This window comes from Platalea leucorodia, assembly GCF_965183815.1.
Source record: "Platalea leucorodia genome assembly, chromosome: 7".
Lineage (NCBI taxonomy): Eukaryota > Metazoa > Chordata > Aves > Pelecaniformes > Threskiornithidae > Platalea > Platalea leucorodia.
The window spans coordinates 70,525,732-70,542,880 of NC_138829.1; the positions used below are offsets into that span (position 1 = coordinate 70,525,732).

At 38.4% G+C, this 17,149-nt stretch overlaps 1 protein-coding gene across 2 annotated transcripts in view; it reads right to left on the reverse strand.

The window, feature by feature from the left end:
- The window catches only part of SHANK2 (SH3 and multiple ankyrin repeat domains 2), a gene marked incomplete at both ends in the record, with an annotated part of 314,082 nt that overhangs the window by 157,792 nt on the left and 139,141 nt on the right, over positions 1-17,149 (reverse strand). For both annotated transcript variants that reach the window (XM_082317243.1, XM_082317244.1), the window contains one exon: positions 2,706-2,781. In XM_082317243.1, the coding sequence (XP_082173369.1) occupies positions 2,706-2,781 (76 nt within the window). The remainder of the gene's footprint in view (positions 1-2,705; positions 2,782-17,149) is intronic.

Here is a 17,149-nt window from a genome sequence, read left to right on the forward strand (position 1 = left end):
GACAGCAAGTCCTCGAACGCTATTTTGTTCAGGAAAAAATAAACAGAACAGTGTTGCGCTATATGTCATGTTTGTAAAAGATGAAAAGGGAAGTTTACCTTTCATCATAGTATATGTTCTCTGTAAATACATCATTACAGTAAGTTATTGTATGTGTTTCAGACGGGGACACCAAAACCATTTTTTTAGTTTTCCGAGTATTATTTTACAAAAATTCTAAAATTACCATACTTTGCTTAAAAGTGTGTTAAGCAAGTGTATCTTTCCATTTTTTTCCTTGGAATTTCCCATTCATTCTACCCTCTCCTAACTTCCCTTCTCAATTTCCACTTGTACTGCTGGACTGCCATTATTACTCTTCAAAAATAGGTCTGCTGGGTTTCAGATTCTCTGTGGAAATTATCCTTGAGTTTTCTTCAAAACTTTGCTTTACTCAGGAGCTGCCAGGAGAACTCTGTTGCTTTGCCTCTTACTGCTCAGACAATTAATAGATATCAATGGCAGAATCAGGAACCATTGCAGACATACTTCATACCTAATTTCTCAATAATAAGGCTGTACAAAAGCTACCATTTTATCTGATAAACTGTCCTGCTCAGCTGTAGTCCTGAATCAGGTAATGTAAATTTTTTCAGAGCTTTGTTGTTGCACTGCACAAGCCAAATACCTTAAGAGTGAAAAAAACCCCAATCCAAAAATAAACCAACAACCTCCCCCTTTCCCCCGCTAAACCCCCAAATATCTTACACACTTTCCGTGACTTCCCAAAAGCAGAAAGTATAATCCATTCTTCCCCAACAGCTCACTGGTTAAAAGACATATTTGAGCACCACTGAGATGAGGTTCAAGCCCTGGGTCTGAATACAGCTTTTGGCCTCCTGCTTTAAAAATGACCTCTCTAAACAATAAAGTATTGCCTATTTCAGAAAAGCGGGTGGCATTGTTCTCTCCCAAGAACGGACCTGAATTTTCTTGGGAAAAGGACAACAAAAAATCCAAATGCTTTCGAATCAATAGCTCTCCTACCTCCAAATAAAAAAAAAAAAAAAAAAAAAAAAAAAAAAATTGATAGAAGTGACATTTTCAAATGAAAAAAATCTTTTGTTAGAAAGTAGAAGTAGGCTTCCAAGTGGGACTATTTGGTATCTCCGGGGCAACATGCTGTGGCCACAGCTTCTAGTTTTACAGAAACAACCCTATCCATTAACACCGAAATACAGAGACAAGGCTATGAATTTTATAGAATAACGATCACTCAAAGAATGTTGTGAAAAGCCAACTCTACTCACTGGAAATGTAACTAGTAACCAGTTAGCTTGCTCTGCAGAACAGTTATGTGTTTCATAGTACAGGCTAAGAGCTTCTTTTGACAACTTTATCGTTATCAGACTACCCAGTCAATCACATTGCTGTCCAACAGTGCAAAGCTCCGGTAACTTGGCTGATCATGGCAGGGGAACACGCAAGATGTTGAAATGGGGTTTCTCTTTTCCTAAGTCACAGCAGCAAGAGTTGATGCCCTATAGCACACCATATACAGTAACAGTAAGACCAGAGCCTCTGCGATGGGATGATCGTAGCCAACACACAAACCTGTGCTTCCTCCCACCGTGTCACCAAACCTTCCCTCCTCATCCAACACTGCAACACTCTTTCAAATCACAACTCAAGGGACTGCAGATTTACATGTTTTTCAAATATTTACAGGCTGTATGCAGTAGACAATCAGCAGGCCCCCTGCCTTTCAGAGCTCCGCACACCGACCGTCGGGAACACAGAAGGACATCCTGGGTATCCAAACTACTTCAGCTGACTTGAACGCCATCCTCCCTCCCCAGATTGTTTGCCTCACACAGAAACTATGTGAAACCCTCAGAACAAGGATTAAGATCACGTAATAGAAACAACAGTTACCACATTTTCTTTCCTTTTTTTTAAAAATAGCATGCTACATGAAACTCTGCCATCATTGCTTTACACATTTCAGAGTTCTTCTCCTACAAAAAAGGTGGTTTTGTTGAAAACTAAAAAGAAACCCAAGCTGTAATTAGACAGTAATGATTCCAGGATGCCACCACAATTTTCTCAAGAAGACACCAACAGCTAACTGAGGTTCTGCACTTTAAAGATCATCCCTTCTACCAGAAGTTGGCTGTATGTCCAATGTATATGCATGTGGGAGAAGAACCTGCTTAAAAATCATGAATACTCAGCAGAAACTGCAAATAAATAATCTAATTCCTAATTTCTAAATTCCTCATTTCTAACAGCCTAATTTCTACTTAGGATCTAAGATACCATTCAGAACAACGAATCACAAAATTTTATTTTCGTTTTCTTGTCAGCAAGTATGATCCTGTGAACAGATATAGAAGGCCTGATCTTGTGAAGTATCCAACAACTTAAGTGGTCCTTGACAGTAGAAGCAGCTGGAACATACTGCTTCTGTGAAATGCCGATCTCTTTCACCACTCATGAAAACAAAATAGTGATACTTATTACTTCGTTACTCACTATTTTTGTAGACCCATCCCATATGAAAAAAGTCGTGTGAAAACCAATTTAGATGTAGAATGATATCTTGAGAAGCTCTGTTTAGTAATCTGCTTTCCGCTTCCCCTCAAAAGCCTAAACCAAAACTAACAATTAAATAAAACCCAGAAAGGTTTTGTAAACAGATTGCAACCAAAAAGAAAAACTCTTACCTTGAAGCATCAAAGCTGTCATAGGATCCAACTGTGTAGTGTCTAAACAATTTCTTTGTTCTATCTGTTCGTGTTTCTGCACAAAGAAAAGAGAACTTTTAATAATACTCCTGTATTTCTTAATCAAGTGTTGTGTTAATTTGCAATTTCAAAGTGGAGATTCTGCTATACATCAATAGAAGAAAACTTACAGTACTCCATGGAATCACAGAACGGTTGAGGTCAGAAGGGACCTCTGCAGATCATCTTGCCCAACCCCCCTGTTCAAGCAGGGCCACCTACAGCCAGCTGCCCAGGACCGTGTCCAGACGGCTTTTGAATATCCCTAGGGAAGGAGACTCCACAGCCTCCCTGGGCAACCTATTCCAGTGCTCAGTCACCCTCACCATAAAAAAGTGTTTCCTTATGTTCTCTTACAGCGAATTAACATGGTTTCAAGGCGTTTTGAAAAAAAATTTACTCTGGAGTTGAGACATTCTTTTATCATACCATACACATCAAGTGAACAAGGAGAACTTCTTGTAGATCATGTATCATATCATTCACAAGTTTTAAAGTTCCACCCGCATTCTCAGTGGCAAAACCTTTCAAGTCCAATCTTTGGTTCTTTTATAGCTTGGACTAAGAGGCAAAATACAAGAAGAAAGAAAGAAGAAAAACCACCAACACATTTTGGAATGGTTGGAAAAAGAGCCAAAAGAATGCAAACCAGTATGTTTTGTTTAAACACACACACACACAAAACCAGAGCTATTTCTATAATTTTATTAGGCATATGGAGAATGGGGTAGGGGGAAAAGTAGCTGCCCACATTCATCGCCATCAATCAAATCTCACAGGAAATAGTGCTACAAAACTTGTACTACCATTATATAGCAAAAGCAAACAATCCAAACAACTGGGGGGTATGGGGTGACACAAAAAAGAAAGAAACCCCATATTTGGGAAACATGAAGACCAAAGGAATAAGATACAACAATACATCTACTAAGAAAGGCATTTAAAACCTCAAATAGCATAAATATGAAATTTTAATGTTTTCCTTCAGAAAAAAAAATATCCATCCCACATCTAGTGGCTGCAGCATTAAATCAACCTATAGGACCATGAACTTTATGTTCACAAGTATTTCTACAATTCACCAACATTAACACTGGTTTAGTATGGTATAACAGTTAAAGTACTTTAGAACTGTATCTATAGAACGACAGACCACAGAGCTAAACATGTCTCTTCCTCTAGGATTGGAAAGATGCTTTCTCATTTATTGCTTTCAATGGGTACCTACAGGAGCACCAATAACTCTAGCATCTGGGAAAGATGCAGAAGCTACTCCAGTATTTGCTTGCTTCAGTTTGCACAGCAAAGAGCATAACCTAAAAGGCTTTCTCTGAAAGGCTATCAGTATATATACACATATAATTACACTTCTGGGGAAGGACAAAAGGACTGTAGAGGAGGTAGGTAATTCATTGTCACATTCTTCAGAATGACAGGAAAACACACACAAGCTTACTTCCAAAGAGGCATTCAAATAAAGTAAAACTTTAACAAAAACAACAACAAAAAAAAGTAAGGAACCTTCTTTGGTAGCTTTATGTATTACAATAATTGTTGTTCAAATGCATCAATTTTCTGAGTCTTACTCAGCCTTTACCACAATAACATTTCAGCGTATTCATTTTTCCTCAATGAGCATCTTTAGTGCAGCCCCTTTTTATATGGCTTCTGCATTCAAGGGAAGATGCTTATGCGGAAACCGTAGGTTTTGAGAGAGGAAAAAGTCTTGCCTAAACACAGCTTGATCCTCAAATGCAATCACATTAAGTTAGGCTAACAGACATCAAAAATCAAATTGAAAAGTTTCTGGTTTAACTTGTGACCATGCAATTCTCATCTGCATGGCTGAGGAATTTTTCATTGAAGGACAGCCTGACTCCATCCAAACAGATTTTAATAGCTCTCCAAGCTAGACACAGCCCTCAAGGTACACCATCTCTATGTCACAACTTTTAAGGATGTTAAAAATTACTGTGAGAGGTAGTGCTGTCAGATGACCAAGTGCTAGTCTGCAGAGAGAAAAAATACATCAGAGCAGGATGACAGGCTTTAAACATGGCCAAGGAGCACACTGCAGAAGAAAGTACTGGGAGGCAGACTTTGGGAAGAAACGTTGACAAAATGCATCTTTCCTTGCTCTAACCAGTCTAGCTGACACATAACTGGATTGTGCCCCCAGTTGGAGACATAAATACAAATACATACATAATACAGAGGAATTATGGCTGAAAATATATATGCAGGTTGCAGCTGGCTAAAAGAGTAAGCAACTTATTTCTTCATAGCAGTGCACCAATTTGCAAGATACAAGAAAAGCAATACTAAGAAAAAATCTATATATTTATATAAACTTTTGTGGAGACTAGCCAGCCTCCTTCCTACAGGATGGCGAAAGAGGGAGAAAATCCCTATTATAATATGAATCCTACTTGATAGTTTTGTATAGGCTTATTTTGTCCCTTTGTCATTCACCTACAACCTATGTTTTCTGCCAAAGAGGCCTTACCTTTACCCCTGGTTCCAGCTCCTACTGCCCTTACCCCCCTGTGTTTCTGGAACACCCAAAAAGGACACCACTTGGTCCAGGACTCACCTAGCACCTACCTAGACAGAACCACAGCTCAGCCAGCCAGCACGTTAGCTGCAGGGCTGGAGGACAACACGCTGCCTTTCACAGAATAAGAGCTGTAAGTGTAGTGAGCAGCATCAGTACCCAAGGCTACATGACAGCTGCTCAAAGAGATTTGGCTTTGAAGTAGCTCACTGTATGGCTGTACCTCTTAATGTGCTGTAAGGGGTTCAGTGAATTTTATGGGTCATGCCTTTGTTGCTAAGTTTACAAGTTTAGCTTCAAAATCCAATGCCCTGCTGTGATGTGGAATAAAGTGACCTGCATGAATTGCAGTCTGTTCCCCATTGAGCAACATTCTTTTCCACACTATCCTAAAAATCAGATTAATATCAGGAGACATAACCAGAAGAAACACAGAAAAACAGAAACCTGGATTCCACTTAGAGTTTACCACTGGTCTGTTTCCAGAAGTCACTTCTAAATAACTAAAAGAACAAAGTATGATGAAGAATATTTTGGAAATCTTAAAGCCACTGCTTGAGCCTTAAGGAGCCAGATGTTTCTGCTGCAGAAACTGTTTTCTATAGCATGATATTTCAGTGCTATTAACGAATACAAAGTGGGTGGGAGGAACGGAAAGGCGCAGTAAGACAGATAGCTTTGTTCAGCTACTTAGTATTGCAAAGCCAGCATTCTTCAGCTGCAGCTTGTATCTGCTCCCTGTCTCATCCACCCCTCTACTTTCCCCCACTTCTTTGTGTGCAATTGTATCCACAGGGATTATTTGGGAAACCATTAGCCTTACAAATCCCTGAACTCAAGGCTAAGTGGTACGTTTCCCAGGTTGCTCTGTAAGTTCTTTAACTACCCTCTTTCCCTAACCTCTGACTCAGATTCCAGTCTGTCCTATTACACAGCGTAAGTACAGACATCCAAAAGCAGGGGGAAGGATCAGGAATCTTCCATCATAATGAACTGGATACTGAAAAAAAAAAAAAAAAAAGAAAAAAGAAAGGTTCCATTCTCTAATTTGACTAAAGAATACAAAGAACCTATAGGCAATTGTTTACCAAATGCTTTTCAAGCCATATATAGCATAATAGCACTGTTATAGGTATCATAGCACCAAGGCGTTAGTTCCAGGTTTCACTGGATTTTTACCCATTCTTATGTCCCCCCAGGTTTTCTGAAGACCAGCACTTTTAATCAGAGTGCTTTGGAGTAAGTTAGGACCACCTAAGACTAAATCATCATTTATGGAGTCTTTACCTACAGAATCCTTTGAGGATTTCTTTTTAAACTTGGTTGCAGACAGATTAGAAAGACTAGCAAGAAGATACAGACAAGAAGGTCTAGAAAAACATTATTTAGCAGTGTATACATTACTGCATTATTACTGAGAACATCTGTCACCACAGATGAAAAGTCATTGCATCAAATTGGATCAGTTCAGAAGTTATTCTAAGAGGTAGAACAAAACACCAGTGTTTGCAAAAACGGGATAATTTCCTTTACATTGAGAGAAAAAGGGAACATTGGTCTGTCATTTGAAATTTCTAGATTTCTTGAGAAGCCCATACTTCACTAGAGTTACTCCATTGTATTTTCTCCTCATATCTATAGTTGGTTAGAAGACTTTCTCTCTGTAGGCCTTCATCCATCTCTAGGTTACAGCAATAGGACATACCGAGGCATGAAGCATCAGGATAAAGGTCATTGCTAACAACTCAGTTCTCACAGTACTGCACTGCTGTTCACAGAGTAAAAACCATTTATGTGAAAAGGAAGGCTCCCTTTACAGCTACTGAAATTATTTTCCATAAGAACACAACATCACCATAAAGCTCCCCACTTTCTGCTACAAAAGAAAACAGAAAAAAAACCCAAACCAAAACAAAACCAAAGCCACCTAAGAGGTTTTATTCACATCAATTAATATGCCATCTAGGAACAACGTGAGTCCTTGTATGATGAGAGACATAGAAGAGTTTGCAAGGAACAAAGTAACGTGGCAAGTTTTTTCCTGGTCCGTTCTCCACCGAAGCCAATGGAGTTGCAGTAGAAATAAGCTATTTGCGCTGTGCAATAGTGGTAATACAAATAATAAAGCCCTAGCTGTTTCTTTATTAGAATCATTTATTGTTATAGACATTTCAGTAAGCAACGGACTCAAACCCTGCCATTCCAGAATGTAATTTATAGGGTCTGAAGAAAGGTGAACATTGAGAAGATGCAGGTGAAAAACATTTTCTCCTTTTCTTCTTCCACCTTAGGAGAAGCGATGAAATATGTATATGACTTCGCTGTAGCATCGCTGTGTTAGTCTCATAACTGACCACAGGACTCCAACAGTGCCTGCAGACATTATCAAAAGCTGAAAAATCACTGACATGAAAAGCAAGAAATAAAATTTGGCCTCTAATCCCCAAAGACAGATAACGCCATTCTTGCTCTATTTCTTCAGTGATTAGCACATAACTATTGCAGGCATGTTAGAACAGACAGCCCGATTACCACACTGACACTATTATTTGTAGTAGATTGCTTACATATTTGATATTGTTTGGAAGAGTAAAGAACTAGGGGGAAAAAATCCCAAAGCAACTGTCTTCATTCCTTTTATTCTTCCTCCTGCTCTTCGCAGGGTATTTCGGCGGCCGTGTTTCCTAGGAAACTGCGAGGGGTTGCTCTGCCAGTGGGTATGTTGTCAGACCGCTTGCCAGCACTCTGGGAAGGGTTTAGAGGCATGTCCACAGGATGAACAAAGGAAATAAAAGTGTAACAGCCTAATTTAAGTGTGATATTGGAGAGGCAACACAGAGCAGCAGATACCCTCCAAATATCGCTGATTGTTAAAGTAAGGTTGCACTGCTACTCCAACCTAGTTATCTCACTTGTTATGCTAGCAGAATTTAAGATAGGGTTTCAGTCTGTTCTAAGCCAATTTCCAGCACAAAGAAATAAGTCTGCACACTAGGAAATGCTTTTTCAACCCAAACATAAAAAAAAAAAAAAAAATCCCAAAGTCAGAGCCAGAGTCTTTCCTTTTGCTCTTCAGCCAGGCACAGTAAATTAAACAATTTAGCACCATCCCCAAACATGAAGCTTTTCTTTCTTCCTTCTTCCCCACTGACATCTGAGAGATGTGTCACTAATGCAACAGATAGTTACAGACGTTCTTTGCTATAAGAGGTTCAGGTACAGCACTCTGCATGTGTCTGATGGAAAGCAATACCCAACCGTTGTCGGAGGCTAAGGCTTTCACTCTGCACTTCCTTCTCCTTCCCGTGCAAAAAATGCTTTCACAACTATTTATGTTGAGGGTTAGACCAAAAGTTACCCAAAGCTGAGGAAAGCAGTCTAAAATTCTTTGTTACTACCAGGTACACAGATAATAATACATAAACGTAATAGAAGTTCACAATTCAAGTGCACTTGTGCTAGCCATTACCTATATACTTATTTTGCAACAAGACAGGGTATGTACCTTATGAGCCTTTCCTGAAGTTGATCCAACAGTATCACAAAAAATTTTGACACACCCCCCCCCAAAAAAAAAAAAAAAAAAAAAAAAAAAAGAGAAAAACTATGTGGGATTGAAAACATCACTAAGAAGAGCAATTATTGCTCCACCACCATTCAAAATATTTGCCATACTAAATGATGCCAAATTATCTCTATTGCAGAGCAAGCAACAAGCAAAAAGAGGTAGCAGGTTTGTTAGCAAAACCATGCCTCAAAAGAACTAACTTAAAGTGGATATTCTTATCCTAAAACTTGTTTAGCACCTGTTCTTTCCAATCTATTAAATAAACTAAGCACAACATTGCATCACAGGGCCATGCTGCTGTGGGATAACCAATACTAAATTATGTGCTTGTCAAAAAAGTGCTATTTTACGTGACCAGGCTAACGAAAGACAGACATAACTTACGTACCCGCTTGCTTCACACAAAGGCCACAGTCTACAAATTGCACCCACAGTGTTACTATCAAATCACAGCATAACTCAAGCTCTGCAAACCTTTGATTTAGACGCTAATGTAATATACAGTATATGTGAAACAATGTATTAAGGAACATTTAGCAAGCCAGAAGCATTTTGTCACTGAACAGCCACCCTATTCCTTCCTTTCTGTGTGTTGTAAGCATAACCATCATATTTGTACTGGTTTAACTCATTACTAGTTCAGTATGCATTTTGCTTTTGAGTAACAAGTGATTTTCTTGGTAACAGACACGCTGTGAACTTTGCTCCAGAAAATAATCAAGTTAAGAGAAAAAAAAAAAAATCTTCTTCATACCACATACCGTGAAGTCAATAAGCTTTTCAGTAAAACCTCTCTTTTCCTTATTCCCTTTCCTCCTTAGAAAATAGAGATTCATCTAAACTGGGATTTTCCATGAAATATGGTACATTAAAATTTTGATAAGTGAGAAGGTTTTTCAGGCCTATGATACAATTGTTTAACATAGTATTTCATATTTCGTTCTTTGAGCAGTCATTTGAGCCGTAGAAAAGATTAAGTTCAGGGATCTTCCTCCAAATCAAGCAGAGTAGGATCTTGGATTCTAAACATCTGTACAGAAAATGTAAAAACGTGATCAAGAAATACAAACTGAATTTGTCTCTTAACTATTTGATCACAGGATCTTTCTTTTTTAAGAAAAGAAGTTGTTGCATTGAAGGGATCAGAGTATTAGCCCCTCCTATGTGCTGTCTTTAAAATCTGTACCAGGATTTCCTTCCCTCCCTCCTGAATGTTAGCATGTATAATTTTGAAGCTGGAATGAATAAAGAATTTGTAAGATTTGTAGGCAATACACGCAAGTACAGCCTGCTTCTGTTAAAGGGGTATTAAAACTCATAAAACTGAAATCTGCAGGCATGTACCACCCAAGAATTCAGAAGAAACTACAATTACCTTTTTCGTATCTTTGCAAATCTGAAGTAATAACATGGCCGCTTCATTAGAAGGGATAAACTATGAGGATCAAGAAAAAAGAAATATATGATGAAGGCATTATAAATTGTAAACTAATGAAAACCTTTAACTCATAATTCACTTTTCTTCTTTTTAAGCTTGTAGATGATTTTTTTAAAACCTCAGCGTTCAGTTGATGTGGTGCTCTCAGCCAATTTTTCTTTCATTTGAGGCTGAGAAATAGCAAATATTATGTGGTTTTTGAAGTTTTCCAGATTTGAGAATAGACATAAAAATGCCTCAAGGAGGACTCCTTGGCTGGAATAGCAAATCCTTGGATGTCCCCCTGCCTTTACTTTTTTTCCTTGCTAACTCCTATTTAAAAAAAAAGAAAGGAAGACTGATGTTGATTCCCTCCTGCATCCTTAGAGAAAGATTAGCTGGAATAGAGTGAATTAGCTTACTCACAAAGGATGCTGAAATGGCTGAGCAATGTAGCAAATCAGCAAATTTGTTTGCAAGAGAAACCTTAATAAATGAAATATGCAAGTGAGATCTACTGGAGAGGGAGTTATAGAAGAACATTGGTTTCCCATGTCATTAGTTTTCCCTTCAATTTATCAAAAAGCTCACTCATACCTGAAAAAAACCAGCAAACATTTGTCGAAACATTTGCTTCTTATTCTCTAACACTGAATAAGGCTTAGAGAGCTGAATAGGGGGAAATCAGTATTCTTTTAACAATTTTACCGGCTATGTATACAAGTCTGTTGCTAAAGTTTAAATCTGACTGGAAACGTAACTTCATCTGCTTGTATTTGCATCTTACGAAGAAGCAAAGTTTTATGTGCATTAAAATCAAGGCAGATCTCTGAGGTAGATTTTATTTCAGAACTCAGTCTTCCTTGTGTTAGGCAAACTGTTGCTAATCTGTTTGCAGAGCAGGCACAGAAGACAGTTTATTCTTGCATGGCCTTTCCCTCATTTGCAGAATATTTCCAAAACACGGTAGCAATCACTTGATCTTTCCCGAAGAAGCTCTCCTGTTGGGCTCCTGCAGGCCTTCATTCCCTCTGCCCCTCATTTACGACCCATCTGCAGCAGAATAGTTAATCAGCCAACTGCAGATGCTGCAAGGCAGCTTTGTGTCCATGGTCTCAGTTGAAACGGAGGATTAAATTACTCAGTGTCTGGAACAGACACAGACATAGGTCTGAGTGATGCCATCAGAGGAAACCAGTTGGGAGAGGAAGTATTTTTTTCCGTCTTTGCCCCAAGATTTCTTAGGTTTTATAGACTTTGTTGCTTGTAAAGAGATGGATGTTAACCCGGGCTGGTAACAGACCTCAGAGATTCCAGCAACGAAGGATGGAGTTGGTCCATTTGCACGTTTCGATCATTGCTGAAACATGATGTTTTTACAAAACCAGGTCCAAAATAAAGCAACTTCAATGCACTTTGCTTAACCCTTTATGCAGACTGGCAATATGTAGTGTATACTTTATAAAAAACAGTTCTCATGTTGATTCCAAATGGCTTCTGAGCATGTAAATAAAGGCATCTTGGTTTTCCACTTTAGGCAGAACAAAGAAATCTTGATTTGTTGCCTGCTGGCAATATCATCTGTGTCAAATATCACTTATCCTGAAGGTCAGGATGGTTTGTTCAACTACAAAGTTCAGGTGGTCTGATGTTCCAATTCTTTGGAACTGATTCATGGTACAAATGTTTGTAACCATAACACCTCATTTCATGTTTTTCTTCTTTCCTGCAAATAGCCTAGTGAATGACTGCAGTGTTCTCACTGATAACAGCAGCATAATCCAAAATGATGGCCTTTAACAAAGGGCAGGAGTCAGGTGAAACTTGGCTTAATAGTTTGCTTAATAGCAGAATTTTATTTTTCACACTTAGTAGACGCTGATTTTGAAGTCCGCAACTTGCAGTGCTTCTACACATGCTTAACTTTATGCAAGCGCTAACTTCCAGTATTTCAGTAGATGTCATTCATTTTAAGTCAAGAATACATGTCTCTGAGCAGCAAGGGTCATTTGAAGTCCCAAACCACTACACTGCAAACAGAGACAACATGACCACATCCTTACAGGTGGGAGCAAAGTTGAGACTTTACAGGATTCATTGCTGGTATGCTAAAACAATGCTCAGTGTATCTATATTTCTACCTATGGCTCTGAAAAAAAACCCCAACAAACCCAAAGCAACAGGCAAACAAAAATCAACACCCCCTCACCCACAAGGAAGAAGCCTACTTTAGGTCCACATCCAACCTAAAAACCCAGGGGAAAAAAAAATACTTAAAAAGAAAAAAATGAGGGGGGAAAAAAAAAGGAAATCTATGTCATATTTTAAAACTTGACGTCCATCTCATTCATCAATTAAATACCATTTTTCTTATAGTTACCACTATTCTAAACTGCTAGCAGAATTTGTTTACTTCTGCTAGAGATGAAGTTCTCCAGCTGTAAGCCAACACAAAGCCACATGAAATTGGATCAGTACAGGCAACCATTGGGAAGGTGCCGGTTGCATCTGCAGGGCAAGTTTCCTGCAAACGTTCAAGAAGTGACAGTAACTGCCACCGTCCCTATTGCAGGTATCCTCAGATGTCACAGAGCAACAACAACAACAATAAACCAACAGAACAGCCTTCTAATTTTGGTCAGTTCTGGTTATTAGAGTGCCAGCTTTGGTATTTATTTTCTGATGAGAAATGACACTATGGAAACCATTTTAATCAATCATTTCCACACGGTTATAAATCTGCCACAAGAACCTGAATAGCAATCTAATAGAAATATTCATTTCAATATTATTACAGAGTAGCAGATAGCAATTTTCAGTGACTTTGCCTTATATTTAGGGAAACTCCATTAGAAGTTTGTGAAGGAACTCTGCATTTGTATGGCAGGAGCTGTGGTCTAGTCTGCGTAACACAGATTATTCCTACCTGAGACATGTTTACAACCACACAAAGGTAACCAACTGCTCTGAAGAAGGTCATTCTGCACCCTAAGGTGGAAAGAACAGATGGAGAACTATTTTGGGCTGGGTTAGGAAAAACAGGCCCTGAAAAGCCATTCTTCTATTCAATTTCAAAAATCATTAATTTTCATGTACAGCAAGTTTCCACAAGAGTTATTATGGACTTTTATCATGAATGGTGATACAAATGTTTCCCCTCAATTTCCTCCCTTACGGAAGCCTCATTCAAGTCTAAATCTTTGCCAGCTATATTCAGGATCAATGATCTGTCAAATTCTCTCACTTCAATAATAGATAAAATTTTGAATACATAAGAAGCCATTGTCTGCTGTGCACAGGAGATATGCGAGAAGTTCAAGGAACCTCCCCATCTTTTTCACCATAACGCTCCCTGACCTGCACAGTGGTTTCAAAGGTCTTTTTCCCAGGTTCGCAGTTAGGTATCAAATCAAACTACACGTAGTTCTCTCCCTGCCATCCAACCGGCCTCCGACGGCCCTGAGAGGCCAACGGGGACGCCGAGAGAGCATTTTAACTACTTTCTGCTAGGTCAGCCATGCGGAGAACTCATTTGACCTGTGCAGAACATGCTGATTTCCCTTTCCTTTACCAAGGGGCACTGAAGTCAATGAGCTGGAGCACTCAGTTCTCTTGGAATATTTCAGACGTTAGTAAAAATGTCTCAAAAAATAACTTTCTCACTCTGTCCTGCATATATATTGCCCTTTTTCTTGACCCTCTTCCCAAATCTTGCCAAAGTTAGTCACTCTAAGATCATGTAAGCATCGTGTGACAGGTATTCAAAAGATTTTAAAATGAAGATGATTTCTAAGAACAAGACAACACTAAATACAAATCAAGCAAAAGCCAAAAGTTTAAGTCTTCACTCAAGTATCTTTTTCTTCCTCTGCTTTAACTGCACATATGAGCATACAGTCTGAATTTCACTGTGGATAAAATATACCATTGCCAAAACCCAACAGACATACAGAGGAATACTCTGCGACTTCTACTGTAAGGGCCTCAGAATAACTTATAATTTAATATTATTACTTCAGTCAGAGCGAACAAATAGCTCAGATTAGCAGAGCAGGATGTTGCTAAGCAATGTTGTACCGGAGTTTACACAGGACTGGGGAGGGGAAGATACGGGTGGAACCAGGAGATGCAGATGTGTACGGTTCCCTGTTCAACAGGAAAAACTCCTTCCTTGCCACTCTGCTGAGTGTGTCTAAAATACAAAGCTGTCACAACAGCAGAATTACTTAGGAACACCACACCACTTTTAAGGAAACGGAAGTACAAAACTTTATCAACTAAACTTGTGATGCTTTATCAGAAGATATAGATACAGCTATATGCAGGTGTTATTATAATACAAATAATATAATATACATTATATAATACAGAAAATATAAAAATAATATATAGATATGGTTAGAGATACTTCATATTGATGGCTGTTAAGTAACACAAGTTTCAGAGTCAGGCCACAGGCTAATTAATTTTCAAAAAGTGAACAACTACCACATCTAAAATTGTAATTTGACCATTGGTTTGAAAGCCTACAGCTAGAGACCCTACACCAGTATTCAAAAAGGCTAGGAAGATTGCAGGTTGAAAGCAGGAAAATCTGAAAATATTTCTACTTTTAAAAAGTATAGAAGGTAGTTGTCCTTTCAGCATTGTGAAGACAGACAAGAGCAATTACTTTAAAAGAACACACTTGAAACATCTATGATCTGTTGCAACCATAAACACTCCTGGAAATTAGAATAAATTGCTGGGAATGCCAAGAATAAAGTTTTCGTAAGAAAGCACTAAAAATAAGATTATTAAAGAGATACTATATGTTAGGCAGTGCATATTAAGAATGTACAAGATATTGAGAAAAACAATATAGTACTGTGCAAAGTTTTTAAAAGCACCCGTATTTTCCAAGCATTTTACTGACTGAGGTCACTGCTCTCTTTATATAAAACCTTTCTGCTTCCCCCCACCATCACTTCAAAAAACAGTCATTCTTCATTAAAGCTATACACAATACCTCCAAAATGAACTCTCTTCTTGGATCTTGACTTTTCAGACATAGTTTCTAACCAGCTTACTTGAGTTTTGTGTGCTTCTGCATCCTCACGAAGAAAAATATCCCAGACATTTGATTTCAAAATGTACTATTTTAACGACATTAAAAAAGTTGAAGCTTCTTAAGAACTGTTGGATTTGACAAGTGTTCTAAATTTTTATACAAAATGCTGCTGGAAACAATTCTTACTTTTTAGAGAAGAGCAACAACAAAAAGCTCAAATCAAGATGACCACAAACAAGAAGTCTTATTTTACACAAGTTATAGGCTGAGACTCAAAGCCCACATCCTTTCAGTTCCACACTGTACCAAGAGATTTTTTTTCCCTGCTGCAGGTTTCCATGGAAATGCATCAGTCACTAATCTAAATAAGTGCGGGTGAAGGACGCCTGAAAACCTAGAGCAATTACGCATGCCATTAGAGGAAAAGAATATGATTCAACCCAGCTATTAGAAATGTGGCACAGCTATAACTTCTATATATTGTTGTAGTGTTCTAAAAACAAAACTGCTTCTCTGTTTTTTTTAAAACCCACTCTTTCACTGCTTATAAGAGGGGGAAAAAAAAAAAGAATAGCATTAAAAATACCTCTCACGTAACAAGCACACAATGAAGTCAGACCACATCAGTTGCAAAAGACAACTGTGGTTAATAACACACATTTGTTTTGCCGTGAAAATCCATTGTACGTGAAAACTTGTCTTTCCATTACTGGTCAAAGATACTTCACTTTAGTCATTTTGATGAGCAATAGAAAAGTGAATACTTTGATCTGCATTAAAGGGCTAATGATCCTTAAAAAAATTTGATGTAAATATAATGTCTGATTAATGTGTTATTAAACACCTATTTGAAACCGCAGCATACATGTCAGGCATAGGTGGGTCTGTACTTACAAAGATTAAGTGCAATTCAGCACCCATACTAACTTTGTGTATATAGCATATATATATATATACATACACACACACACATACATAAAATATAGCAGTATGGGCACCAATTCTTCTCTGTTTGCACCCAAGCGCTTATAGCTCTATTACATGGCACATACAGATCTCCAGAGAACCCCTGCCGAAGTTTCACCGCTGTCACATAGCGTATACTTCTCATCTGGTTCCTGCAGCAGGCACATGAGCAGTTTGGGATATGTGTCACCGAGCTTTCTTGTCCTCCGGCTGCTTTGCACCCAACCTGTTCCTACCTCTTGTCATACAGGAAAATACTGAATCATCTGGAGCAGGGACTGTGCTGTTGCATATGAGCAAATGTTTTGCCACGAAGGCAGAGAGTCATTTCAGACTATTTGAACTTAGTATTGCTACCCAGTTATTCTTCCCCTTCCCTCACTCCCGAAGAATGAACTATCGTAGTACAACTGATAAGAGGAAACACTGGGCAGCCTTGAAAAGATCCAGTTTTAGGATTCTAATGACAGTTTTGTCAAGTTCTGATTGTCTATATCAGGTTTTACAGAAAATGTCTCCCAAATGGTTGTAATTACATATAAAAGTGAGGTTACTGAATAAATAGTGCTTTTTCGAAGTCTGGAGCACAGATTTGAGATCCAGCATCTATGCTACATGCATGTATGCCAGGAACATATTAGCTGTAGTGCCATTCACAAGTCTACTTGAAATTACTGTGATTTCAGCCAATAAACATTGCAATTAGACCACAAGCGGTTGGATCTGAGAAGGAGGAAACACACCTTTGGAGGAAAAGACCTCTTAAATTTTTAATTGCTCTCAAGTCTCTATTCTGCACGAGTGCTGTTTCCAGACCACAGCTAAGCAC